The sequence below is a fragment of the Scylla paramamosain genome, chromosome 6 (assembly GCF_035594125.1).
Source record: "Scylla paramamosain isolate STU-SP2022 chromosome 6, ASM3559412v1, whole genome shotgun sequence".
In the NCBI taxonomy this organism is placed as follows: Eukaryota; Metazoa; Arthropoda; class Malacostraca; order Decapoda; family Portunidae; genus Scylla; species Scylla paramamosain.
In genome coordinates, this window is record NC_087156.1 from 5,641,868 (window position 1) to 5,669,211 (window position 27,344).

Below are 27,344 nucleotides of genomic sequence, written 5' to 3' on the forward strand. Positions count from 1 at the left end.
TCACCAAAAAGATCAGCTCCTTCAGATCACTGTGATGTGAGAAGTAGAAGAGGGAAGTGTTCGCTGGGCTTCAGTTTTCAAATTGATTCTCAAAGTTAAAGCCTATTGCTGGCATTAGGCCACATGGAGATCATCGGCTCATTTACAAAGTTTGCTTGTTGTCTAGTTGCTCTAGGTCTAGGAGCCCCCTACTCTATATTTTTTATCATACAAGTCACATCAATCTTTATATCATCCTAGTTTACTGTGCATTTTGTTCTCCCTTGGGTATTCACCAGTACACATATTTGATTCCCATTATTTTTTTATCATAAATACAGTCAGTGCAATGGAAATCTTTACATTAAGAGAAACAGGCCTTAATTATCACTTCATGCACAAACTTAGTATTTAGTCATGTTTCCCTTCGCCTTTACCACTTTCTCTAATCTTGTAGGCATGGACTCAGTGAGATTCTGGAAGTGGGAGGCATCCATGGTTATCCAGAACTTCTTCAGGGCCTCTTGCAGGACCTTGATGTTGCTCAGTTGTGACGCCTGCACTTTCTTTTTCATGTGGCTCCAGGCATCTTCAGTTGGACTGAGGTGTGTTGGAATTTTCAGGGCACTCCAAAACATTGATCTTGTGCTCCTTTGGGAATCTCTTTACAGCCAGAGACCTTTGGGCAGGGACACTATCATGCATGAAATGATTGTATTTGTGGATACAAAGAAACAAGAGCAGGTGTTCCTTCAAAACATCATTGTAATTGTTCTCTCTAGTGGTGTTCTTTGGTAAGAAATAGAGACATGCCCTGGTCCTATTTTTGCTGAATGAGCCCCACACTATGATGCTATCTGGGTGCTCGATGGTCTTGACTGTGAACCTTGGGTCTTACTGGGACACATTTTTGAGGCACCCCTAACCAGCTGGAAGGTGCTCTCATTGCTGAATATGACCTCTTTCTATTCATAAGAAAAGCAGCCCCTTCTTCCACATGGCAACTGTCATCAGAGGTCTCTTGATGACATAGCGAGAGTGTAAATTCAGGTCTTTCTGCAGCATATGTTGGATCATGCAGATGGCAACATCCTGGAGTAGCCCTGAGTGTTTTTTCTTAACTTCTGTGGCTTGGTAAAGCCCTCTTTCCTCTTGGGAGTCATACCATGCTGCAATGTTGCTGCTGAGTGCTTGAGCAGGTTGATAGCCTATCTGGACACCTTCAGTTCAGCTGCTATACAAATTACTGACATGCCCTGCTCCAATAAGGTCAAAGCACATGACCCTCTTACAACCCATTATCAACAAGTTGGGTGAATTTATGAGGGGGCGGGGCTGGGCTTGAGTGGAAAAAGTTACTCTGAAGTTATTAAACTTTCCCCTTTAGTGTGCAAGCTCTAGTGGCTCACTGATCCGATTGAGTGTGTGGCGTGGGGAGGGATGCCAAGAGTTGCCACATCACCACAAGCCTTGCCCAGTATTTGTCCGGTAGCCTAACGCAAGCAAAAACTTTACAAGGATTTTCATATAAAGTTTTCATTGTGGAAGTTTTGTGAAGATTTTCATTGCACCAACTGTACACTGCAAATTCAGCCTTGTTGCAGGATAACAGACAAGATTTTAGTATAAATGTGACTTACCATTGCTTCAAGCATACACACATGATACATAATTATATCAAGCCTTTACATAATATATATGATGAAAGGTATAATGCATTTTAGAGTATGGCTATATTAGGCCTTGTTTGTAATAGAAAAATCAGTGTTTTATCACAGTGGAACAGATTGCATAGGAAACTATAATGTATGTCATTAGAGGATTGGAGCAACAATGTTTGAAGTAGTAAAGCCTTGTGCACACAAAACAGACAGTATAGATAGATATTCTAAAACCTAGACAGTTTGAATACACATAAGTAGATTTTGCTGTTCTTGCTGCAGTTACTGGACATTACCAGTTCTGGTCCAAGTCATTGCTCTCTCTCTCTCTCTCTCTCTCTCTCTCTCTCTCTCTCTCTCTCTCTCTCTCTCTCTCTCTCTCTCTCTCTCTCTCTCTCTCTCTCTCTCTCTCTCTCTCTCTCTCTCTCTCTCTCTCTCTCTCTCTCTCTCTCTCTCTCTCTCTCTCTCTCTCTCTCTCTCACACACACACACACACAAGGTTGGATATACAGTTTGCATCAGACATTATTTTTTTATTTATTTATTTATTTTTCATATCTATTTATCTGTGTATCTCTGATACTTTGTTCCCCTTGGAAGCATCCTGCAAGGAAGTGACTGTGGCAGAGGAGCCTCCAGCTCACACTATTCAAGCATTCATTTTTTGCTTGCTCAAATGCTCTGTCTTTAATAGTATCTGTTTCACACATGTGTTCCTTTATCCCATCCTTCCACCTTCTGAATTACCTTCTATTAGCAACTTCAGATTCACTCATACACTTTTTTACAAACCCTTCTGTTTTCATCCTCAGAGTATGACTAAACCATTTATTTCTTTTCAATCATTCCACACACTATTTCATTTGCAAAGGTATTCATGCTGCATCTCTCAAGCATGTTTTCATTGTTGTCATTAATTTTTGTGGTAGGGTCATTTAAATCTAATGTATTCATAATGTGTTGAAATGGGTAAATGTGGAGATGCTGTGTACCTTGGAAAATACAATTTAGAGCTCTGTACATCTTATAATTGTGGAACATGATATATGTTTCATTTGAAACAGGAAACTGCAGGTGTTAGAAAATATACATGAGTAACTGAAATGTAAAGTAAAACATTAATTTTTCAAATTCTTCTTGAAATATAATGGTGAAGTTCTCTCTCTCTCTCTCTCTCTCTCTCTCTCTCTCTCTCTCTCTCTCTCTCTCTCTCTCTCTCTCTCTCTCTCTCTCTCTCTCTCTCTCTCTCTCTCTCTCTCTCTCTCTCTCTCTCTCTCTCTCTCTCTCTCTCTCTCTCTCTCTCTCTCTCGCTCTCTGAATCTAATGCCAAACATAATTTCAAATTTCCTTGTTGATGCAGTGTGTATGAAGCAGAAGTAATTTTATGCAAGTTGAGTTTTTTTTTTTTTTTTATGTAGGGAGGACACTGGCCAAGGGCAACAAAAATCTAATAAAAAAAAGAATGCCCACTGAAATGCCAGTCCCATAAAAGGGTCAAAGCAGTGGTCAAAAATTGATGAATGAGTGTCTTGAAGCCTCCCTCTTGAAGGAATTCAAGTCATAGGAAGGTGGAAATACAGAAGCAGGCAGGGAGTTCCAGAGTTCCAGAGTGTGTGTGTGTGTGTGTGTGTGTGAGTGGTATGTGAGACATATTAGTTCCTGAGGATTTCTTAAACATATATCCCAACTGGTATTCTCAGCAGTGTTGTATATTGCATTACCAGTAACGTCATACCACCTGTCTTCTCTGCATCATTCTGATTTTATTCCATTTTTATTTCTTGTTCCATGTGGCTTGGTTTGTGTGTGTGTGTGTGTGTGTGTGTGTGTGTGTGTGTGTGTGTGTGTGTGTTGAGAAAGAGAAAGCTTACATACCATAAAGAGTAAATTGAGAATGCTTGAAGGAGCAAAATAATTAGATGTGTGTGTGTGTGTGTGTGTGTGTGTGTGTGTGTGTGGAGAGAGAAATCATTATCACCATGAAGGGTAAATTGAGAATGTTTGAAGGAAAGAAATAAGTAGACTAAAGAAAATAAGAAAAAGTTTAAAGAAAAATGTATTTGCCAAAGGAAAGAATACTTCAATTTTGGATGTTTAGTTTGTGAAGATTGCAGGAATTGATAGCAAATGCTGAAAAGCTGAATTCAAGGAAGGAAGGCAGTCATTGTATTGAAAGGCAGATCAACTAGCAGGGATGTAAACATGAATCTCATGGACAGTATTTTTTTACTTGGCATTTGGTTGTGAAACACAGATAGTGAATTCAGAATTAGACAGAAGACATATTAATGAGTACTGTTATATAGAAGTACAAGAGTAGACTTTAGCAGTGTATTGTTGAGTTGCAAAATAGATAAGAAAGAATATCTCTGAGAGAGTGTGGACATGATTTAAAAGTGGATGTGGATAGAGTGCTTGAGAAAACATTGATGAGTAATGGAAAAGGTATAAGTGAGATGATGAATCAGTAGCATGCGTGGAAGTAGATTGGTGCTATAGTATGGGATATAATCCATGGATCATTTCATCCTTAAAAGAAGCTTTCCTGAAGAATGAGAGCTCACAGTTGGTGAATTTGATCAATACCATCTCATGGATAGGATAGCTAAGTCCTTAAAGTTATGATATTAAATTTTGTCATCAGTATGGTCAATAATGTTAAAAGTAAAGTTGACAGCAACCAGTACACTAATGTGATGTTCTGTACACTGTTGTCATTACACTGTTAATTGAATTTGTCTTCTCTCAATAATTGTCTCCCACTGAATGTATTTATATTAATTTGAAATAAGTAAATGCAAGAAATTACAGGATGTAACACTTTGATGTGCATTTTAGAATGTACCAAATGTCATGGTAATGAGCAATGGTAATATCTCACAGCCTGCCAGTGCTGCCCATTCTCTGTGACACCACTGAGAGAACACCACATTGTGCTTCTGCTGTTCAATAATACCACTTGACATGAAGTACTGATTGACAGCAGAAAACTAAATGTTGTGATGAAAGATGAGAATTGGTGATGTGCATAAACATACTGTCAAAATTATAAATACTCTACAGTGACTAATTGAACAATACAATTTAAGAGATTTAAGAACTGTCATTTGTAGAGATTTAATTCAACAAATTTTGCACTTGCATGTGACTATACCTGGTGCATCTTGAAACTAAAACTTAGGGAAATTCTAGTTTTATGATGCACATGACAAAACTATCTCCATCCCAGAAACTGATTCGGAGATGACTATAATGTAACAACCAACCAATAACATATTTATGTCGGAGAAAATAAGGCCAGTGCATAATAGACTGTCAGAGGGAGGATTCAAGAATCAACCAGAAGCTATAAGTTTGATCCACTGCAATGCTTGCCATTGGAATTGGTTGCTTTGCAATATTCTTATAAGATGCGTAACAAACACATGATCCGAACTGACATAGTCGGGAGTTGCTTAAGCTGGGGAAATGAATAATGAAATGAGTTGTTTAATAGGAGGGAGTAAGAAGACATTGTTAGGAAAGTGGTGTGGTCAAGGACAGAAAGAATGATCTCACTACAAACATCATGCTTTGAAAGTTATGGAAGTCCTAGGTTTACAGCCAAACAGATAAAGGAATAGAATCCAGAACCACTCAGAAATGTAATTAGTATTTGTGCAATGCAAAGAAATTGCACAAAAGTAGAAATTCCATAAATTGTTTGCACATTATATATTTCATGTCACTGCTAGACAGTGTAAAAGATATTCTTACTTTTGTTTTCTGTGCATTTTTGTTGTCTAGTAAATTACATTCAGAAATGCAGTTTATGCTTCTTTTCTTTCACAGTCTTCACCAGTTTTAGGCCTTCATATTTATGTACACAATGGCATATTAAATTCTCATGCATTCTCATCCAATAGGAATATTCAAGAATTTAAATCCTGGCTGAATATGATAAACTATGGAGATAGAGACTATAAACATTGCTTTTTTTGTATGTCACAACCAAGTAAATGCATAGATGAATATTTTATATTTTTCAGATATCCTGTGATTTGACATCTACCATTTTAGGATCCTTTCATGATAAGGCCTCATCTGATCTCAGAAATTCAAACTTCTTGGGTCTTTTCATGCACCCATTGTATCTTGTGTTGTAACCAATGCAACTCCTGTGACGTATCATATAGATAAGAGGAGCAGTGCCTTACTGATGGTAATGTGATTTTCACCAGCAAATGTAGTTACGTAGCTTTTTTATTTATTTATTTTTTATTTATTTATTTATTTTATTTATTTATTTTTTTTCAAATGAAATTGGAAAACTTATATAAAAGTCAACATTCCTTTTTGCTAGCTTCACTTTAATTATGGTTGATATATAGAGTGCAAAACTTGGAATCCGATGCAGAAAGCTTAATATGGATCTAAAAATTCAGGTGAAAGGTTCCTAAGAAATGTACCATTCATGCTCATGTATTATTATGAAGTGTTACACATTCCATATCATAAAGGTATTCAAGCAAAACAATAAGTTTTATTATACTGTAGGTTCAGATGATGTTCCACTTGACAATCTGTCAGGCATTCTGTGTCTTGCTTTTGAGTTAGATTTTGTTTTTATGAGTGTTAGTGGCCTTAATTGGATCTAAACTGCATATTAAAAAAAAGTGTCTTCAAGATGAGTTCTTGAAGACTAGTCATCTCCTTGTATGACCATTATGCCTGATGCACCACAGGAGAGTCGTGGCTGTGAGGCTCAGTGAAGAGTTTTGCGTGCTGTTCTGTAAGTAAACAAACATGACAAGGAAAACTTTTCTGTTACAAAATGACATTACTTTAAATCACAAGCATAGTATAAGTGTGCTTTTACCATTGATATTCAGCATCAAAGGTATATTTCAAGATGAATTTCCCTGCATTATTCTCAAGGAGATTATTCTTGGTGTCTATTTTTTGTGATAACTTAATCATCCCTTGCAATTCATGGTTTTGAGTTACTGTCTCACTTCTGTTGTCCCCTCCAAGATTGTCATGATAGTGTGTGTGTGTGTGTGTGTGTGTGTGTGTGTGTGTGTAAAATTCCAGTTTCCCTTACCACATAATCTTAATGATAACAATTTATATTTTTACACTTCATTTATAATTTACATTTCATGAATTATATGCAGTTGCTTTTGAGTATAGGCTTATTGAGTAATAAAGCAGCTTGAGATAATGTACTATGGATAAAAGATTATCGGTGCATAAGGGATCTGATGAATACTGTAATAATTCGGTCAACTGCTGATGTTGTGGGTGGGTTTTTGTTTCCTTCATTCTGCACTGTCATAATGTTTCCCACACATAGTGCACCAATACTTTTCCTACCCATAGTACATGGCTAAACCCATCATAATACTAATTGTTGTTGAAACCAGGTGGAAGGATCCTCTTTGCTCTTTCTGGTTTTGTCATTCATAACACAGGAAAGATAAAAGGAAACAAATACAACGAACCTTTTTCATACATTTTAGAGGTTAAAAGTTGAATCAGTGAATGTGACTAATAATGCTGCCAATCATGTGTACACAGATCATGTACATACATGCATACATACATATGCACACATTGACAGGACTTGTTTTCTCAAATAATATGATGCTTTGTAAACTTACCACTTTTTTGTTTTGATGTGATTCTCATTAGAGTATATTCAGAGAAATCTTAGTGTATGAATTACTAGCACTAACATCATCACTCATTCCCATCATCATTATCATCATTATCAGCTTCTTACTCCATAAATAAAGATGTACTAATATGAGGATCAGGATTAAAAACAAAAAACAGACTGCCCAGTGAAGTGGGCTACATGTTCATTCTCAAACTTTTTAAATCTGTGCAAGTCACATTCCACACATCAGTCCCAGGTTGTCTGCTTTCACCAAACTAAGCTTAGTAAAGGTACATTCAAAGGAATTATGACATCTTTAAGGAAAATGTTGAGGACAGAAATAAAGTTTCCAATCTTTTTGCTTTTAATCACAACCCATTGAGCATAAAATTATTTATTTTCATTGAAGTTTTGAAAATATGTTGTAAATATTAAATAGGCAATTGATTATCTCTAGTATATTATTTACATTATTGTCATATAAAGACCACTTGATTTTCATTATCAGGTTTTTAATGTAAACACACACACACACACACACACACACACACACACACACACACACACACACACACACACACACACACACAAGCATGAATAATACGCAAGCTTGGGTGACAAGCCACATGAACATCTTTGTAAACAAAGAAGATTTTTGTACATCTTCTTTTGCTTTGAAACTGATCAATAGTGCTTGATAAATTTGTTAAACATTAATATTGTATTGTATCAGTGTATTTTTACAGGATGGTTGTACATTCTTACCTGCATTTTTTTTTTTTTTTTTTTTTTTTTTGAGGCTTAGAGTATTGATATGATGGAGTAGAATAAATTGTGATAAAAAAACTGGCTGCAAGCTAGCTGTGTTCCCTCCAGAGACTGTCTCTTGAGGTATACTGGAGATACTGACGGACATATGAGTAGTACTGACAGGGTCTGTTCAGGGTTGCTGCACTTGTACATAGGTATGCACTTAAGGTTAAAAGGAAACAAATGAGCATCATATATTTCAGTTGTAGTATTTGTATATAGAATTATTTAATTGAACTTGTAATATGGAAGTCCAGATCCAGAATTTTTTTTCTGAGTGGTTACCTTGAAAATGGAATTTGTACATCATGTGAAGCACCCTGTTATGGTAGTCTTAATATATTTTGAAATAGTATACATGTTGTTAGAAGGAAAGATGTAGGGACAAAATTTTAAGGTCCCATTACTTTAGAGTAAGTTTATTTAATTGATGGATGTATGCCATTGTTATGTTTGATTGTGTGTAGTAATGGGGGATGATCAGGAAAATTCAGATTTGATAGGAGAAAAGTTCTGCTTGATCCATGATCCTTGTGGCCCTTTATATTCTCGTCATGTACACACACACTTTCTTTCATATATTTATAGTTTAATTAATGGTTAGAATTGAGTTATTTCATATAAAGACTTAAGCAGGACTAGTCTGTATTGACATTTTGACCCCAAAACTGTGACCTAATGAACTTTCATAAGATTGACTGTGGAGTGGAAAGAAAGCAAAAGAATGGTTACAGAAGCTCTTTAATCAAGAAAGCATAAGTAAAGCCTAAGTGTTGTTATGAAATGTGTTTTATAGTATTCTCTCTCTGTGAGAAAACTGAGGTTAGGAGAAAAGAGGAAGGCAGTTTATTAGTACTGTAGCTTATGCTAAACATCAGTCTGCTGATTTGTGTAAATGTAATGGTGGATGCTTAGCTTACAATTTTAGGTATCTGATGTCTCATTTGCTTTTAATTTGTTTGTTGTAGTACTGTATGGGAAAACAATCTCCATGAAGAGAGTGCAATTTTGGTTGTGGATGTTTGGCATTTAATTGAATGGTGTGATTTGTTTGTATCAAACTACTGTAGATTTATATTTGTACTTTTCATATTGTAATCAAAGTTTCCGCATAGTTCTTTGCTGTATCCATTAAAAGATGTATGTACAGTACTTCATGTAAATCTTGGTTATTCTTTGTTATTCACATTTGCTAAAATTTTTTTCTTTGAATGGTAAACTAATTTAATCTCATTTAGTAGTCCTACAGATTGTCCTATATCAGGATGAATAAATGAATAACCAAACTTTGGTGGCGCATCAAGTTTAGTGCTTCATTGGTTCTGCAAAACAAAGTGTATCAAACTTTGAACATTGACCACACAGTTGAAAAATTTTGTTGGTTCTGTGCTTACCTAAAAACTCACTTAGATGCGTATGAGAGACTTCTTTCCTTGAAAATATCCAGCAGAATGTCCAATTCTAATGGATCATCAGCTACTCTCAGTTGAGTTAAATTTCTTAGTGTAGATCATTGGTAAAGTTTACCCATTGAAACAAAGTACAGCTTCATATTTTCCCAGATTGAGCTTAAGGACAGCTATGTTGCTTCTTGGTTATCAAGACTGAATTGTTTTCTGGGTTAGAATCAAAATTACTTATTATTACAGTTACAAGCCTTGATTTGGACTCCTTTCAGTGAACCAATCTGCAGTGCTTTATTGTGTAGTTTGCCAATGAGGCTGACTCATTGAAACTGGAGTACAGCATTGTATCCTTCCCAGGAAACCTTAGGAATGGGTTGTCAGATGATTTATCAGAAACCAGACTGTCCACTTAACTGTATACTATTAAGTCCTTGCCTAGACCATGAAATATGTTTCTACATCCAATTGATGAAAAACAGGCTTACTATCATTACCATATTAATGAGACTGGATGAGTGATGGAGAGAAGTTATCAGATGTGAGGAAGCAAGAAAATAACCTTTGCATAAAAGTTGGATATTTTTTTTGTGAGAATAGTTGAGAATTATTGTGAAACATAAATTCATCAATCAAGATGCCACAAAACTTGATGCATCATTGTATAGCATGTGAACTTTGTATAAACTGTAATATATCCTCCTCCTGATGAGGGGTGATGCACAAGGCAAACTGACCTGCAGTAAGCGATATGCCTGCAGTCATGTAAAGCCATCTTAGTTTATTGGATTTAGTAATCCAAAAAAGAAATAAAAGCTTGTCCTAAGTCTCTTCATTTTAGAGACTTAACATAGAATGTGATGAAAATATGACCATAATAAAATTGAAGATAGATGGAAAGTTTCAATATTATGTAGACACCACATAATTTTATCTGTTTTGTATCAATGGTATTTTTCATTAACTCATATTGATTGAATTAAGTGTATTTTGCTCTTGATTTATTACCACATGTCCAGTTGGTGTTTTGGTCATGCTTTGGTTAGCTTAGCCACCATCATCTGGACTCACCTCTCTTAAAGCTCTGTAAGAAAAAGTAAGGCTGAAAATTGGAGCATGTACTAAATTTGCCTCTTCCTTATTCTTCATCTAAATTAAAAGGATGTGTTCTGACTAATCTAACTTGTGGAATCATGACCAGGAGTTACTCTAAATCTGTTCACATTTGAATGTGTAAAATGACAGTCTATTTCAATAACCTACTGTGCATGTAATCACTTTTTTTTTTCCAGATCTTTGTTATGAGTGTAGTTTTTTTCATATTAATATATTAGTATATCATTCATGTCTTTCATAACTATTATTATTATTGTTTTTTATTTATTTATTTTTTAATACAGTCTCTCTCTCTCTCTCTCTCTCTCTCTCTCTCTCTCTCTCTCTCTCTCTCTCTCTCTCTCTCTCTCTCTCTCTCTCTCTCTCTCTCTCTCTCTCTCTCTCTCTCTCTCTCACTGAATAGTCACTCCAGGACTCAGGTGTGGCAGGACAAATTTACTTCCTGTACCTTCTTTCATTACTCAGACACTCAAGTTACAAAAGTGGAAGTGTGTCTTCAAGATACTAAAGGAGTTTTCTGGCACTTGCCCTTGGTTTAAATGGATATATTATAGCAGATAGTAGTGCAACTGCTAACATAATTTCAGTGACATATGCTGAGATCTCTAAATTTAATGCGCATAATGAGCATAATGGATTACACGTCCTTTAAAATCAAGAAATTTATGCCCTTTATCAAGAGTGATGTATGAACTGCCCTTTTTCTCTGGAAATACACTCCAGTGCCTGAATATCATTCCCCTTTATCATGCAAAGGCAGATCCCTGATTAATCCAATCTTTTTCTCTTAGATATGTTTAATGAAATACTGTATAGGGAAACAAGCATGGGAAATGTGGAATCGGAATTTGAACACAGCAGAGGGAAAGTAGAAGGTCTTCAGAGTATCTAAACAGAAGAGGAAAGACTGAAAGATATACATAAAATGAACAAAGTATGTGAAAGACAAAAACAGAGAAATCAAGGTGTTGGACTTAAGGACAGAGAAAGTTAGAGAGAATATTGTAAAGGACTGATGAGTGCAGAAAATAACATTGTGCAGGAGGTTGAAATGGTGGAGGTGCCAAGAAAATGTAATAAATGAAGAGGTGAAAAAAGCATTAAAGATTATAACCAGAGAAAAACAGAGAATGGAAGAATAGTTTACTGTACCATTGTGTAAAGGCAGAGGAGATGCACTGTTGTTTGGTGGGTGAAGCTTTTAGAATATGGGGGAATGGGGGATAAAGATTTGGGAGAAGGCATTGTGTTAATGGCTCAAGGAAATCACTGGAATTGATGGCTGCTGATTTGGCTTCGTGGCTAGAAAAGTCAACTATCAATACAATCTTCATCACAAGACATATGCAGGAGAAATGTGAGGTGAAGAAGAGGAGGCTGTATCATGTGTTTGTGAATAAAGAAAAAACATTTGGCAGGATTCTAGGAACAATCAAATGGGCATTACAAAGACAGAAGGTACCAGAGAGACTTTTAACATTAATAAAAGCATTGAAGGTCAGGAGTGAAAGTACCTGGAGAAACATTGGATGCTTTTGAGACAATTGAGGATGTATTACTTCCTCTTTAGTTAATTGTAGTGATGAAGGAAGACTTAAAGGAATGCAGAACACAGGATCCATGGGAACTTATGTATGCTGATGATTTAGTCTTAATAGTTGAAACAGAAGAGGAAGGTGAGAGATTTCTAGATTGGAAGTAATCAATGGAAAAAAAAAAAGATGTCTGAAGGTGAATATTACCAAGTTGAAGATGATGGTAACAGGTGAGAAAATAGAATAAACCAGAGAAGCACAAGGATTCTCCAGTGGAATGAGTTGAAGTGGAATCACAAGTAAACTCAATTATTTGCCTGGAATGTGACAAATGATCCCATAAAAGATGTTCAAGACTAAGAGATTTGAATAGTTCTGCTGTCCATTGTGTATACGAGGAATCAATGAAAGAGATTGTCAGACTGTAGAAGTGGAAGATGATGTAATAGAAGTTAAATGGTTTTACCTTGGTGATATGCCAGACAGCATATCACTATGTAGAGAAAGTAGTAAAAACATGAGTAAGAACAACATGGAAGAAGTGGAGAGAAAGACTGAGATTGCTAAAGAGTGCTGGAAACATGTTTAATAATAACACTGGTGTATAGTTCTGGCAAATGGGCTTTGACAGAGAAGTTGAGGGTGTGTCAGTCAGCTGCAATCACAGAATGTTCGGGTGCATGGCTGGGATCACAAGGAGAGATAAGGTGTCCAGTGAAGAGGTGACAAGATGTGGATTGAAGGAGCTGAATATATTGCTGAGAGTAAAGAGACTAAGCTGGTTTGGGCATGTGGTGAGGAGAGAGAGTGGTAAGAGTGGGGAGAGTAGTTGGAGTGGAAGTCCCAAGTCACTATCCACTGGACAGTTCAAGGATGACATGTTGAAGATCTGGTAGCACAGGGCATTGATGAGGCTGAAGTAATGTATTGAGATTTTTGGAGGCATGTCATTAAATGTCTAACCCTATGAGAGATTATGAGAAAACCTGACATTAAAACAGAAAGATGATGTTATTTGTGTGCATTACCACCTCCCTTAGGAAGTTTATTGTAGTTCTCCTGCTGCATCACTCTGATATTGCCTTAAGTTTATGGCTGCCAAGTTGATTTTTCTGTAACATCTTGCCGTTGCATTCATGATTCCATCCATCATGGTGGAATCTGGTTGACAGTGAATGCTTTCTGATCACAGACCATGCATGGCTTCCATGTTCCAGAAGTGTTGCCACTCATATTGCATTTTTTTTTTTCTTCCTGGATATCCATGACTCATCAGTTTTCAAAGAAAGATGCATCTTTGTCTATTGCCAAATATTTATTTCTTAGCACTGTTATGGCTCATGAAATTTCTTCTCTTTTGAACATTCCTCTTTACTATTTTGGAGATCACACTCTTAAGTTTTCTTTCTAAAACATCCAGCAGAGCTCTGTACAGATGATTCAGTTGATGACATACAGGACAACATATTCCACCAGGATGGAATTGGTAATCAGTACTCTTGTATATTTAGATATGAACTGATCAGTTCTATTGTAGATGCATTTTCTTCTAAGTAAGTTTTTGCTTAGCATTGAGAAAAACTGAAGCACCTTTCCCATTCACTGAAATGTTAGAAGTGTCTAAACTGTATTTGACATAATTTGTCATGTACTAGTACCTGATGGAGCTCACATTCAACACACACGAACACGATGGATAGATAAAGGCTACTTTAGATTAGCTTATTTAATGAAATAAACCTTTCTGCTCTTGGACTAGCAGCTTTTAAAAAGTACACTTTATACAAACTGTTCTTGAGTGTGACCATAATCATCTTACCTCTCCTAAAGTTAACATAGAGTAGATTTACAGCACTCTTAACCTCCATATTGCTTGACTTACACTTAACACTTTATACATTGAAGATTATCACATAGTGAACCAGTATGTATATATGACCAGCACTGACAGTTTTCAAGTTTCTCCCCAAAACTATACAGACAGGAAGAGTGAATTTCCAATACATAATATATATTAAGGCTTGCAACTGCTCACAAATTTAATCCATGGTGTTGTAGGAACTAGATAAATCCCAATAAAAATAATAACTATAAGTATTATGATTGCCAGTAGCTGCATTTCTGCACAGCAGACCCCATTACCAAGATAAAGATATATTATAACATGATTAACAATTAATCTGTCTCTTTTAGCTCCACAGGGAAGATCAATGCCAATAAAACTTATTCTGAAAATACTTTAATGCAGGAACCTATGCTGCTTCACATAACTTACTCAATTCATAGAAAAATAATAAATAAAAAAAAAATAAACAGAGCAAGATTAATGAAAGTATGTAACCTTTCTCAAAGTCAGGCAGACAGGACAGAATTTTCAGAAAATCATTCAGGTTGCCCAGCTGAACTGCTATAAATAAAAAAAGCACAGGATTAATTAGTAAAAATATTGATAATTACCAACATACTAATAACATTTCCTGCATTATAAGTGCTGGCAAAATGAACTGGCAGAACTACAGTACTTGATAGAAAATATGAATGATGCAAATGAAAATAAAACAATGATAAAATATTGTTAGAAAAAGTATAGTTACAGATTTTCAGCATGAAATTATAATAATAATAAAAAAAGACACTTATTGTCTATGGAAAAAAAATCACAATTACCAGAAGCAGTCTTGTATCACTTTTTGGTCTTCCCTCAGCCAAGCCTCTCCTCAGCCTAAAACACAGACCTGCCACTCACACCCTCCACCTGGCCACAGTGCACTGGGGCAACCATGGAAGCCAGAATAGTGTTGTGGGCACAAGAGACAGCTGCATTACTGGCACCACCACCTCTCACAGGTCACAAGAGGTTCCCAAGTCGCATCATCTCACCTTACTTGTAACACTCACACAAACACTTCAATAAACTGAACACATAGATAACCTGTCAACTCTGAACATAAGACAGGACATTCAAGCCAAATACTGCTTCAATAAACTTTACAGCTATCACAATATAAAGATGTAGACAATGTTAATATCACAAAGAAATAACTTAAATATTTACACGTCAATTGAGGAACTTGAGACAGTAAAAACCAAGATATGTAATGCTAATAATATTGTCAAAGAGGAAATGATGATGGTCAGGAGAGTCAAGCTGGTGAATAACAAGACACCAGCTTGAGGAAAATTCAACAATTATACCTTTGTACTTTATAATATACAGTAGATGGCTCCCAGAATGTAAACATCAATGCCTCTTCTAGACACAATGTACAGAATTAACAACCAAAACAGTTAGTCATTTTATATATATATATATATATATATATATATATATATATATATATATATATATATATATATATATATATATATATATATATATATATATATATATATATATATTGAGAACATATTAATTTGTAGTAGAGGCAGGCATTGACAAAAGACTAAGACAGTCCTTAAGGCTTTTGCTGAATTTTGAACAGAGCTCAGTCACAGAATGCATCAATATGTATTCTTGTGAGAGAACACTGAAAGCTGATAAAAAGTAAACTTAACAAAAATGGACTGAACAATCCTTCCTGTTTGTAAGATTACTCTTGCAGCATATGCATTATGCAAAACAGTCCTGTAAAATTAATATGCAGACAGGTGCTAATACAAGTATTCTCTTACATATGTATTCATATCAACTGTAAACCTGAATACATACATAACATCAAAACTGCAAATCTCATTTACAATACACTGACTGCAATTTCATGCATATTTTCTCAGTTTGTTTCTTATTCATTATAACAACCAAGTTACAAAATTGTTACTTGCATGAATCAAATTACATTTAGGCAAGTTACATGTCTCCTGGTGACACAGGAGTGAGCAGCAGTTTTAAACAACTGCCTATAGCTAATCTCATTTTGTACCCATGAATACTGACTTCTGCTGCCATCATAATTTCATGGAGTGTTGACAAATAGAATCCTACCCATGTCATGTTTCAGGAGTGTGGTCCCAACAGTAACATAAGTTCTTAGGCTTCACATGAAGTCTTACACAATGCTTAATTGTACATGTTTTGGATGATGTTGAATGAAGCCCTCACAAGTTACTGCCTTTCATAAAAAGTTTTTTTGCTTTAAGGCAATTACAACATTTACAAAACTGCAGCTAAAAACTACACCATAACTTGTATGCAAGATGGACAACAGGTTTCTTTACCTTCTTGTGGCGGTGGTTACTGAGATTCAAATGTTTTCTCTTGTTAAAAGGATATTGAGCTGAAAATTTGTAAAGGTGATGGTATATGCTTGTATTGGGCTACCATGTGTGATACTATTCAAAGGATAAAGCATCACCTTACTATGAAAGCACAGTATGGTGCATTTCTGATACCTATACAGATACCTACAGCATTCAGTGTTGAAAAGGAGCCAATGGAATGGAGTGCTAACGTCTGCTGCTCCAAGGAGATTTTGAAAAAGGCCTGCAGGACGCACAGAAAGTTGTCTTCTTTCAATTCTGAATCTTTGTATTCTGTCACTAAGGTGCATTCAATATTTACAACCAGAAAGACATGAGATAGCAAAATTACCAAGAAGATTAAATTTGGACAAATAAGTATAAATGCAAAATTAACATGGTAACATTTTATAGTATTTCAACAATGAAATTACCAAACTTCCAATTTTACTCTTTAAAAAATATACCATATTTAATTAATTCAGTACTTTAATTTATTTTATAATAGGATATAAACAGATGAATAAATAAAGTAAAAAAAAAAAGAGTAAAATAAAAATTAACAAAACCAAGTAAAGCTATAATCAATTTCAAAACTCCCATGAAGCACTCACACTCAACATGCTTTTAGTCTTGGTCTGCTTTTCTACACACCTCAGTCATATCAAACTGCGTCATGCAGTTCTAAGCTGCTCTATTCATTCCATTTCATTAATGAAATGAAAATTTTGAGTCATAAAAATTTGTGAAAATATATCAATATTAGAACTGTCAATTACAAAGAGACACTCACTCACAAAAATGCATGTCTTGTACATTGAATGAGACTCATAATTTCTCTTCATATGTTTTTTCACTGTTTGAAGTTACCCACATATCTTACTGGACATTTTGAAGTCCAATCTTAACATTGGTGTAACTTTACCTCCAGTCAGTGCTACTAACTAAACATGGCACAGCACCTTATTGCCTTTCTTAATAATCACTAATATCATGAAATTTCAGAATGACAAGGATGTCATGGCAAAATAAAGAGAAATAATTTCAAACAAAGCCAGATCAAATATAACAGTCTTCAAGTGTCTAAAACAATTTTTGCTCATTCAGGCACAGTAATAACATTCAAGTAAAAAGTGGATGAAGTCGTAACCTTTACTTATAAAGTAACTTGAAAACAAATCTACATCCTGAGATAGAAAATTTACAAATGTTAGGCAAGTTTCCTCAAGTGGCAGAGTGACACCAGTGACCCCTCACTGTTCAACAGCAGTGAGCCCAACTATTTTACAAAGAATATATCTACAGAGATAAATAAGCACCTTAAACTCTCTCTCTCTCTCTCTCTCTCTCTCTCTCTCTCTCTCTCTCTCTCTCTCTCTCTCTCTCTCTCAAACATCACAATAATTCAAATCTATATCATCTTTACATACGTACATACTTAGGTCAGACCGAGTCCAGCATCAAAGTATGGTTCATAGGATAATTATGCACACAAACATGACTAGGCCTTGCACAGGGAGCACAGCATAGGCTTCAAATGAATGCTGAAATGATAACAAACAAAATAAAAATGGAATGAATATATTCCACTTTAGATGACAAAATAAAGAAAGACAAAATACATATAACATGTACACAGCAGACAAAATACTTACAATACAAAATTTTGAAACTCAACAGAAGAAATTCTACAGCCATTCTCAGCTGGGCACCAGAGAGTCAACTTCCTGTGGGTGGACATCTTTCACCACCAGCCACTGGCAGGAGGAGCACAGAAGGGAGATGGTGGCCTTGTTCATGTTCACCTGAACACTATCTGAGCTATCATAATGACGGGAACAGCCTGGACACACCATCTGGTTGATGCGGTGGTTCATGAACACATCATACAACAGAACTGAGCACTGTGGTATCTGATTTATGATAGTTTTGTTCGTTGTCAAATTCACAGATAAAATATCTTTATTTTTATTTAGAACACCAGCGAGTGACACCTTTCCAGACTTTGCATCACATGTGTCTAGTGACCTAAGAGTCTTGTGACAACGTTCGCTGGCCTCTACAGCTGCCCTACGCTTTGACCTCCTCTGTGTCCCATCATCAATGTTTAACACAGTCTTCTTGTCACACAAACTGCTACTATAGCAACTATAGTTGTCATTTTTATATATGCGTTTGATAACAATGCTACATTTTTTGACATCAGAGGTAACCAGGTGATCATTTACTGCACCATGTAGATCACCACCTGCTGATGCCTCACTGCCTTTGCTACACTTCCTGCCCTCACAGTCTGGCTGCACTCCACTTACTGAACTATTGCAATTCTCACCACTTGGGGTTGGGGAGGGAGATTTTCCCGAGCCAACTTTCCCTTTCCTGGATGAATACTGAAGCTGACTCTCTGGTTTCTGTTCTCCACTGCCTCTCTCTTCCTTTACATTACTTAATGATTGCACTTTGACACAATCCTCCACAATTTTTTCACCATCCATAAACAGATCCTCCTTCTTTACTTCCACCTTTCCCTCATCATCATCATCTTTTGATGGCACCTTATTGCGCATTGGATTTGAAATGGTTATTTTAAGAGATTTCTTCATAAAATTCTTATTTGTGTCTAGATTTGTGTCTTTTGAATCTTCACAAATCTCAGAATTTAATCTTTTACGTGTTTTTTTAGAGCAATTTGTCATAGATGTTATTTTTTCTTCTCTTCCATCTAACTGTTCAATTTCACAGTCATTTTCTTGGTCTAACATCTCTTCATTCCCAAGGTCTTCTCGCCCATTAATTATACTATCTATTGTCCAGCAGGTGTATTTAGCAAGGTTATATTTAATAGAGCTTTTGTCAGTTAGTCCCAACTCAGTAGTGTTTATATTCTCAGCACTATGGACATCTTCCTCAGCAGATGAGCTACTGTGAAGCAATTTCATTTTAATTACTATTCTGTCTTGAGTGTTTGGTGATCCTGAATCTGATTTGTTAGGAGACATTCCCACTGGAAATTTTTCTAGCGAGCCAACAGAGTGAGATCCTGGCGACTTGGTGGGACTGTCACTCCCAGGATCTCTAGAAAGTTTTCTACCTTCAACTGATCCCAAAAAATTTGACTTTTCAGATTCCTTTGCATCCTTATCTGATGTTACCGTAGGAAAATTTTGTCCATTATTTTCCTGAACATGATCAGCTGAGGTAGAAACCTTGGATGAAGAAATATTAGTCTCTGGATTTGAAACGGAAGCATCTGGAACACTTCTTCCACTTGGGTCACTCTGGATGCTATTTGTACTTGTAATAGTAGAGGAGCCCTGTGAAATGGGACATTCCAGAATCCCTTTATCTGGAGGAACCAGAGAATCCCCAGGTATGTGAAAATCCGACTTTGCTTGAAAGTTGTTTCCTGATCCACTGATGTACTGCTGATCTGGTGAACATGATTGAACAGAAGAATATGAGTCACCAGAAGGGGTAACATAGCCCCTCTGACCAGGGTACACTGGAGATTCTCTAGGTCCAGAGTTTTTTGAGTCACTTAGGCAAGAATAAGAAAAATCTTTTGTGGCTGAAGTAGATGCATCTCCTCCATGATTCTCAAAAGGAGTTGCTGGATTCGTATACTCAGGAAGGTTTCTCTGGTAAGACACATCAGAAGAACCTCTAAAGTGAGGAAGGTTAGAGCTACCATCCTTTTTTCCACTTATTTCACTGGAAGGGTCGAAAGACTCTGTAAAACTTGGAAGTATTGCAGTTTCAGAGTAATTCATATCTTTTTCTTTAAACTTCATATCACTCTGTACTCCCTCTAAGGAAAGATGATGGGAGTTTACATTATAGCTTGAAACTGGAATATGATCTTTGTACATGCTGTCTGCCACTGACTTTGCCACTTGGTCAATATTTGATGCATCTCGACAGTCTGGTACATAGTTCAGAGATTCCTGGAGGTTTGGGTTGGGACTGTTGAATTCCATGGGTCCTCTGTAGCCGCCATAGTTCATGGGCTCACCAAGGCCTGGCATAAGGTGCTGCCTTGAACTAGTATCATTCATTGTTTCAGGAAAATTCATCTGATTTATTTGTTCACTTGGGCTGGTATGGCTGGCTGGGGAACCAAAATTAGGAACAGGTTGCTCCCTACAACTATTTAGGCTACCTGTCTCTGGGTAGTTGAGGACAGACTGTTCCAGGTACCTACTGATTATACCATCTTCTTGGTACCTTGCAGACTGTTGTTGGTCTTTGAACCCAGAATGTGCACTCTGTGTCTGAAGGTCCATATTTGGATCCAGTGGCAAGTCTCTATAGGCAGAGTGTAACTGTGGGGTTCTTAACCCTTCTTGTGTGTTTGGCTCCCTATAATTGTTGTAGTGAGGGGTTGCTGTATCACGATAATTCTGCTGTACTTCAGTATCTCTAAAACTAGGAGCCAGTGGTACAGTATTAGGATTTGCTCTTGCATTCACAGGAATTTCTTGATAGGTGGAGTGACCAAGAGATTCTCCATAGCTTGCAAATTGATCTCCAATAATATTATTCATTGTTGTATTTCCACCATTTGATGACATGGAAATATTCTGATTGCAGTTTTGTAATGGTAGGTCCCTTGGACTCTGACTCATTGGTAAGTCCCTGTGACCAGTAGCAGGTAATGGCTGGAGCTGACTTGTCATCTGGTTAGAGCTGCTATAGTGTGAGAATTCTCTTGAGCCTGTGTGCATCATAAAGTCCCTCTGTCCTGTATAGTTGAACAAATCCGTATTTTCACGAAAAGTACCAGGGTTGGTTGGTGTGCTGTATGGCTCACTGCATGGAATTGGAGGATATGTTCCAGGGTTGCCTGGAACAGGAAAATTACTACAGTTAGGGTGTGAAGAAAAATTATCTGAACCAGTTTGTCTTGCAACTCCTGCTGGATTATGAGGGAATTCACTGGAGCTGGCATGCTGTGGGTAACCACACGGATCACCCTGTGCTGGGAATCCTACAAGGTTGGTCTGTGCATGAAATCCTGCTGAAGTGGACTGCAGGCCAAAGTTTCCAGAGTTCATGTGAGGAAATCCACTGGCAGAGGAGTGTGGAGTGTATTCCCCTGGGTTATTGTAAGATGGAAACATTTCTGAACTTGGCCTTCCAAGATAATCTGAATTGGGTATGGAAGGAAATCCTGCAGAAGTAATATTTGATGAGAACCTATCAGAAGTGGCCATATGAGAGGGCATGACCTGTGAGGAGGAACCCAGTGAAGTGGGTTGTGCCAAATATCCTCCAGATGAATGTGGAGGAAGCCTGCTGGCCCCAGAGTGTGGTGCAAGTCCCATGGCACTGGTCTGAGGAGCCATCATGTTCATCTGAGAGAGATGATGAGATGAGGACGGCAGAGTGGGATGACTGGCTGAGACAGGCTGAGAGGTAAAGCTCACAGATCCTGGTTGTGATGTAGTTGCTGAAGCAGAAGACATTGCATGAACTGACTGAGGTGACTGTTCCATTGCCCTGGGTTGTGCTGAAGGGCCACCATATTCTGACTGAGGCTGAATCCCACCAATTAGAGTTTGTGGGGAAAACTGTGATGTCCTAGACTGTGGGGACACTTCAGCTGATCCTGGCTGGGGTGAGTGCAATGTGTCTGGAGGCCTGGGCTGTGTCGATAACCCTAAACCTTTAGAATGTAATGGCATATTCATTTTATCTGAATTAAGGTTGGAGTGTAATGCAGCATCTCCAGGTCTTGAATCAAGTGATGTTTTCAAATACTTTGCCTGTGGAGGTGCAGTGGTGGACCTTGACTGCAAGGTTTCTCCAGCCTTGGATGTCAGAACTCCTTCAGTAGGCTTCCCTTGAGGAGGCAGCCCTGGAAGCCTTGGCTGGTGCTGGGTCATTCCACCTCTAAATCTCTGAGGGCCAACTCCTCTTAAGTTGGTGGTGGTGACAGAGGCTGCTCTTGGCTGAGGCACTGCACCTCTAGGCACACCCCCTCTTGGCCCTGCATACCTCTGGCCCCTGCCCATTCCTCTTGTATTAACTGGAGCAACAGGTCCTCTGAGATTGGCTTGTGGAGTTCCTCTTCGTGTCTGTGGCAGCGTGGCTCCTCTTGGTCTAATATTAGCAGGTAATCCTCTAAGGGTTTGTGGTCCAGGAACTCTTGGATTGGCATACATCCTGGGCCCTCTACTGCCCACAGCTCCAACCCCTCTTGGGTTTGGGTACACAGTATTTCCTCTCACATTCATATTAGTGGCAGCAGACTTGGGATTATAGTGTATGGACACTCCCCTGGTTAATTGAAAAGATCCCTTTCGATTTAAAAGGGCAGGGTTTATTTTTGAGGTGCTCTGAATGTGCGTTCCTCTGGCATTAATGGATTTATACAAATCTTTTGGAGTTGGGGAGTTTGCCTGTCCTGACAGAGAAGGCTGGAGGGAAACACTGATGCCACTGCCAGATACGCTTGTACCAGTGAAGGGGGATTGGAGTGCTTTAGCAAAGACTCCCTTGCCTACAGGCTTAATACTTGTTCCAGTCTCCTTCTTAACAGTGTTTGATTCACTTCCTCTGTTAGCTGATTCCTTGTTATCCACCACACGCCTCACAATGGTCACTCCTCTGCTGGCCAAGGTTGACTCTATTTCCATTGCAGAAAGGTCAGAGCACTTCTTCCCACCTTTAGAGTTCTTTTGAATGAGTTTATTTAAAATATTCTTGTTGTCAGCACTACCTTCATTGGTATCACAGTCTCCATCTGCTTTCTTATTTGAAGGAGGAGACTCACTTTTACAAATTACCTCAGCACTATCCACTGCTGGCTTGTTTTCTTCACTATTTTCACTTTCACCTACATTTTCATTAGGCCTTTTTGTTTCTTTCATTACATCCATATTTACAGTTTCTGAATAATTAACAACACCTTCACTACATGCACTACTAGCCATTTGTAATTCCTTGACACTATCATCTCTGTCCTCAACATTACCAACATCTCTGTAATCACTCAAATTCACCTCCAACATCTCACCGCCGCCATAGTTGCCGTCCCTCTCCTCACTGCCCTCATTGCTGGCTAGGTAACTGCCATCTGGCTTTCCCAACATGTCTCTGCCATCATCCTCACCACTCTCTCTCCCTACAGGTTCAGTTTCCTTTCCTAAACTACTATCATCACAGGAGACTGTATTTTCCTTACCTTCACCTTCCCTTTCACCTGTTGTATACTCATCATTTTCTTTCACAACATAGCCTGAGAACTCTTCAGTGTTCCCTGTGTCCTCTACAGTATACTCTGGGTCAAGTGCCTTCCCTGTCCCTGGCACTTGTGTCTCTTCACTGACAACCATAGAGGTCTCTACATTTTCACTGGGCTTCATATCAGACTGAGAGAAAGACTCACTACCTCTCTGGTCACTCCCCTCAGCCATGTCTGTTGGCTTTGCCTCTTCATTAGCACCTTGTTTGACTACACAGGGATCACCTTTTTCTTCAGGAATGGCTGTCTCTCTAAATAAGTCAACTTTCTGAAAATGAGATTCATCATTTTCCTGATTCTCATTCTCCATGCTTGTCATTGACACATCATTAGTTTGTTCATCCTCATCCCCATCACCATCACCATCTGCACCTAAGCTTTCTGTTTCACATGATGCTTTGTCTCTTACATCAGGATCACTGGTAACAGTTACTTGTATTTTCTCAACATCTACATTACAACTTTCTTTAGCATCTTCCTGAGTCTCCTCACCAGGCAATAATCTTTCACCAGCACTGTCTACTGATTCCTTTACTTCAGGAGTTTCTTCTGTTTCTAAGTGTTCCTCTTCCTTATATATATTGGTTTCCTCACTCACCAAGGGTTCTGCTCCCTGAGAGGCTGTGTCACTCTCAGGAGGGCTGACCTCAGTGTCTATATGACTTTGTTCTTCACTTTTAACATTTGCAGACGCCTGCCCGGTTGTCTGTTCACTGTCTTCATACGGCACTTCACCAACCCTCAGGTCATTCTGGAGAACAGTTGTAGAGCTACCATCACTAACAACACCCACATCACTGGCTAGTAAACATTCCTTTTCTTCATTAACATGTATTCCACTAGTAGTACTTGTGTGAAGTTCTCCTCCTGGATCTTCTACTTCACCAGTATCTAAGAGACTTTTTTCTTGCTGTGAGTTCCCCACACTAACACCTGAACACCCGTCCTTCTTCTCAGCATCTTCACCATTGAAAAACTGGCTGTTCTGCGCCCTGCTCCCATCTGCTCCCTGCACATCACTGACATCCTGACCCTCTGTCTCCTGCACCTCAGCCAGTCCACCTTCCCTCTCTGTCATGGGGCTCTCACCACCCTCTGAGTTGTGTGGAGTGGTTGCATGGTCAGAAGTGTCAGAGAGGCTGGGTGAGGGTGTATTCCTCTGCACTGTGTAGGGTGGGGACGTCAGGGAGGACCGCCTGCGTGCCACCAGTGACCGAAGCCCTGGCATAGCTCTGAGAGCACCACTCAGCCTGAAAATAATAGAGATTAGTCCGAAGCATACAAATTAATTTTTAGTTGTTAATAAATGCTGGTTTAAGCCTCCAAAAGGACTCCTATAGCTAGATACAAACAAGTGGCAAAGTTTAAAACTGAGAAATGCTGATTACTAGATAACTTCAGATAACTAGTAAAATAATAAGCCAAAAAATGGAATCATCAATATTTTTTATGCTGTAAACAAAATTCAGGATATTAAATATTTTGCAGACAAGAAGTTCGTCAAGAGTATCATATTACTAATATGGCAGCAATCATTACCAGGAGTTCTTTAAAAAGCTACACAATGTGTTAGTGTAACATATGACAACATTATGAATTATGATTTACATACAACCTTGTAGATTACTAAAATGTCTTAACTGTCAAAATAATAACAGTTTAACCTAGGTGGCATTTAAATGAGCCTGCACTGCTGAACTAACTTTTCCCATACAAGCACATGACATTTTACTGAGTGTGTGTGCCATGCAGGCAAGGCTACACGAGTCAACCCATCCCAGGCTGTAATGCCGGCAACTTTTATTTTTGATATTCAAATGAATTTTTGCCCTCTAAATAGGATTTTATTCACTACTTGTGTGTACATAGTGAGTACTGGTAAACCATTACTGGTACTTATATTTTTTTTTTAACAAATGGAATACTTAAGTGATAAAATCTACAATTAGTAATTACAACATGAAATAAGTAACATGGTTGTCTTTTGCCTTGAAAGTCAACCAGTATAAATGTGCTGCAATGATTTCAAGACTGTCATGCAACTACAAGTAATCATTGTGATTTTTGTTCCCTTGTACAGATTCTGGCTACCTGCCAATTACCACATTCAACCAGCACCACACCAGCACCACAGTGAGTGAAGCCTGCCATGCACCTCAGGCCACTTCTTTCCTTACAATCTTAGCAATGTCCACAGTGAAGGTGCAACTAAGAAACAAATGCCACACACCACTGCTGCACTAATGACACTGAGGCACACTCGTAACCAGCGTGACGCCCTGCCCACAGCCACCCCCCACACACAGCCTGCACGAAGGTCTGAGCAGGCCCTAGCCTAGAATGTACCCAGAGGCATGTACCCTCACACAGCCTGCCAGGTGTGTACCCTACACGTTCCTCACGCTTCTCTTACCTTCACACTCATTCACTCTAGGTTTGTGCATGCAAACCTGACAGCAAACACTCAGGACTGACTCATGCAATCCCAGTGGCTCCTCACAGTGGCCTCAAGCAAACCCTCTGGTGTGACCTCTGAATCAGCGCCCCCTACAAATACCTCCCCCGCGGCTCCTATAATGGCGGGACTCAACAATTTAGGAGAGGTGATCAATGCGCCCGCTGCAGCCTTACTTCCGGAATGCATTAAGTCCCCTTCCACGCCGAAAATTAAGAACTAGGTCACATAAAAAGGGAGAGAATCCTTCTGCGCGTCCTTTTGTTATGGTAGAGTTTGCGATTCTGACTGGGTAAAAACATAATTGATGAACAAGATTGAATAACAGCACTGAAGGTCTTATTACAGAAATATCCAATCATCATGAAGTGAGAGACAAATTTAGTTGCTGGTTATGGTTCAGATTCGGTAAAGAAAACATATTATTTTATTTACAATCGCATAGGAGATTGGCGGAAAATTCAAATTACATTATCTTGAAAATTTTTGCGGAACCTTTGTTTTCTGTGAGTGAAGGAGGTTTACCTGAGACAAAAGAAATGGATAGAAAAGGAAGATGTAGAGGTCTCCGCATTTTCCTACTCCTGAAAAGATGGCTGGATAAAAGTTTCCGAAAAGTTAAGCAGGAGATGTCTCCTTATTTTTATTTCAAGTCATAAGGAGAAAAAAAATATAAATAAGCAGAGAATTCCATTATTTATTAGTAAATGGGGTAAGGGAGTAAGGATACTAGCTAATTCTTACATTAGTATGGTGAAAAGGATAGTGACAAGAATAAAGGGCGCAAGCTCTTCATGTCACTTGCAAGCAAGAGCGTATAGCGAGGCAAGAACTTGATAAATCTTGCTAGGTACAAGACATGTCTAGATTTCAAATTTAATTTACACAATGATGAAGAAATTTTATACAATACATATGTTTATTTTAGTATTTACAAAGCGTGGATTTGTTAGTAATGTGATATTTGACAATTTACTCGTAAGGCACAAAACGCAAACAAAAGTGCAAGTTGATAAGTTGGCAAAGGAAAGCACTTGGTATGAACGATCCTTTACCGTGATCAGAATACAAAGAAGACACTATTCAGTGCGTGGGAATGATTGCAATGACTTAATTATTATTATTATGAGCAGTAGCAGTAGCAATCTCTGTCTCTCACCTGGTTCTCTCACCTGGTGGGCTTCCCGTTACCCGGGAGTGACAACATAGGTACCCAGCGGAAGCTACACTCTGCTGATGCGCCAGCCCGTCAACATTATATA

General features: G+C 38.0%; 2 protein-coding genes across 4 annotated transcripts in view; one reads left to right on the top strand and one right to left on the bottom strand.

Annotated features, from left to right (window-relative positions):
* The window catches only part of LOC135101257 (E3 ubiquitin-protein ligase AMFR-like), a 47,847-nt gene extending 34,693 nt beyond the window's left edge, over window positions 1-13,154 (top strand). Inside the window, exon 11 of one of the 3 annotated variants that reach the window (XM_064004948.1) lies at window positions 11,014-13,154. In XM_064004948.1, coding sequence (XP_063861018.1) covers window positions 11,014-11,171 — 158 coding nt within the window. In that variant the 3' untranslated portion in view covers window positions 11,172-13,154. Of the gene's footprint in view, window positions 1-436; window positions 10,389-11,013 lie in introns of those variants that run through there. The other 2 variants (XM_064004947.1, XM_064004949.1) reach the window with 2 other exon arrangements.
* A 702-nt stretch (window positions 13,155-13,856) lies between these two features.
* Window positions 13,857-26,380, bottom strand: LOC135101256 (mucin-12-like). Its single transcript, XM_064004946.1, has 2 exons — window positions 26,259-26,380; window positions 13,857-24,877 (listed from the first exon to the last, which is right to left on the bottom strand). The coding sequence occupies exon 2, from the start codon at window positions 24,853-24,855 to the stop codon at window positions 18,082-18,084; it is 6,774 nt and encodes a 2,257-aa protein (XP_063861016.1). The 5' UTR covers window positions 24,856-24,877; window positions 26,259-26,380; the 3' UTR covers window positions 13,857-18,081.
* Window positions 26,381-27,344: the final 964 nt, after the last annotated feature.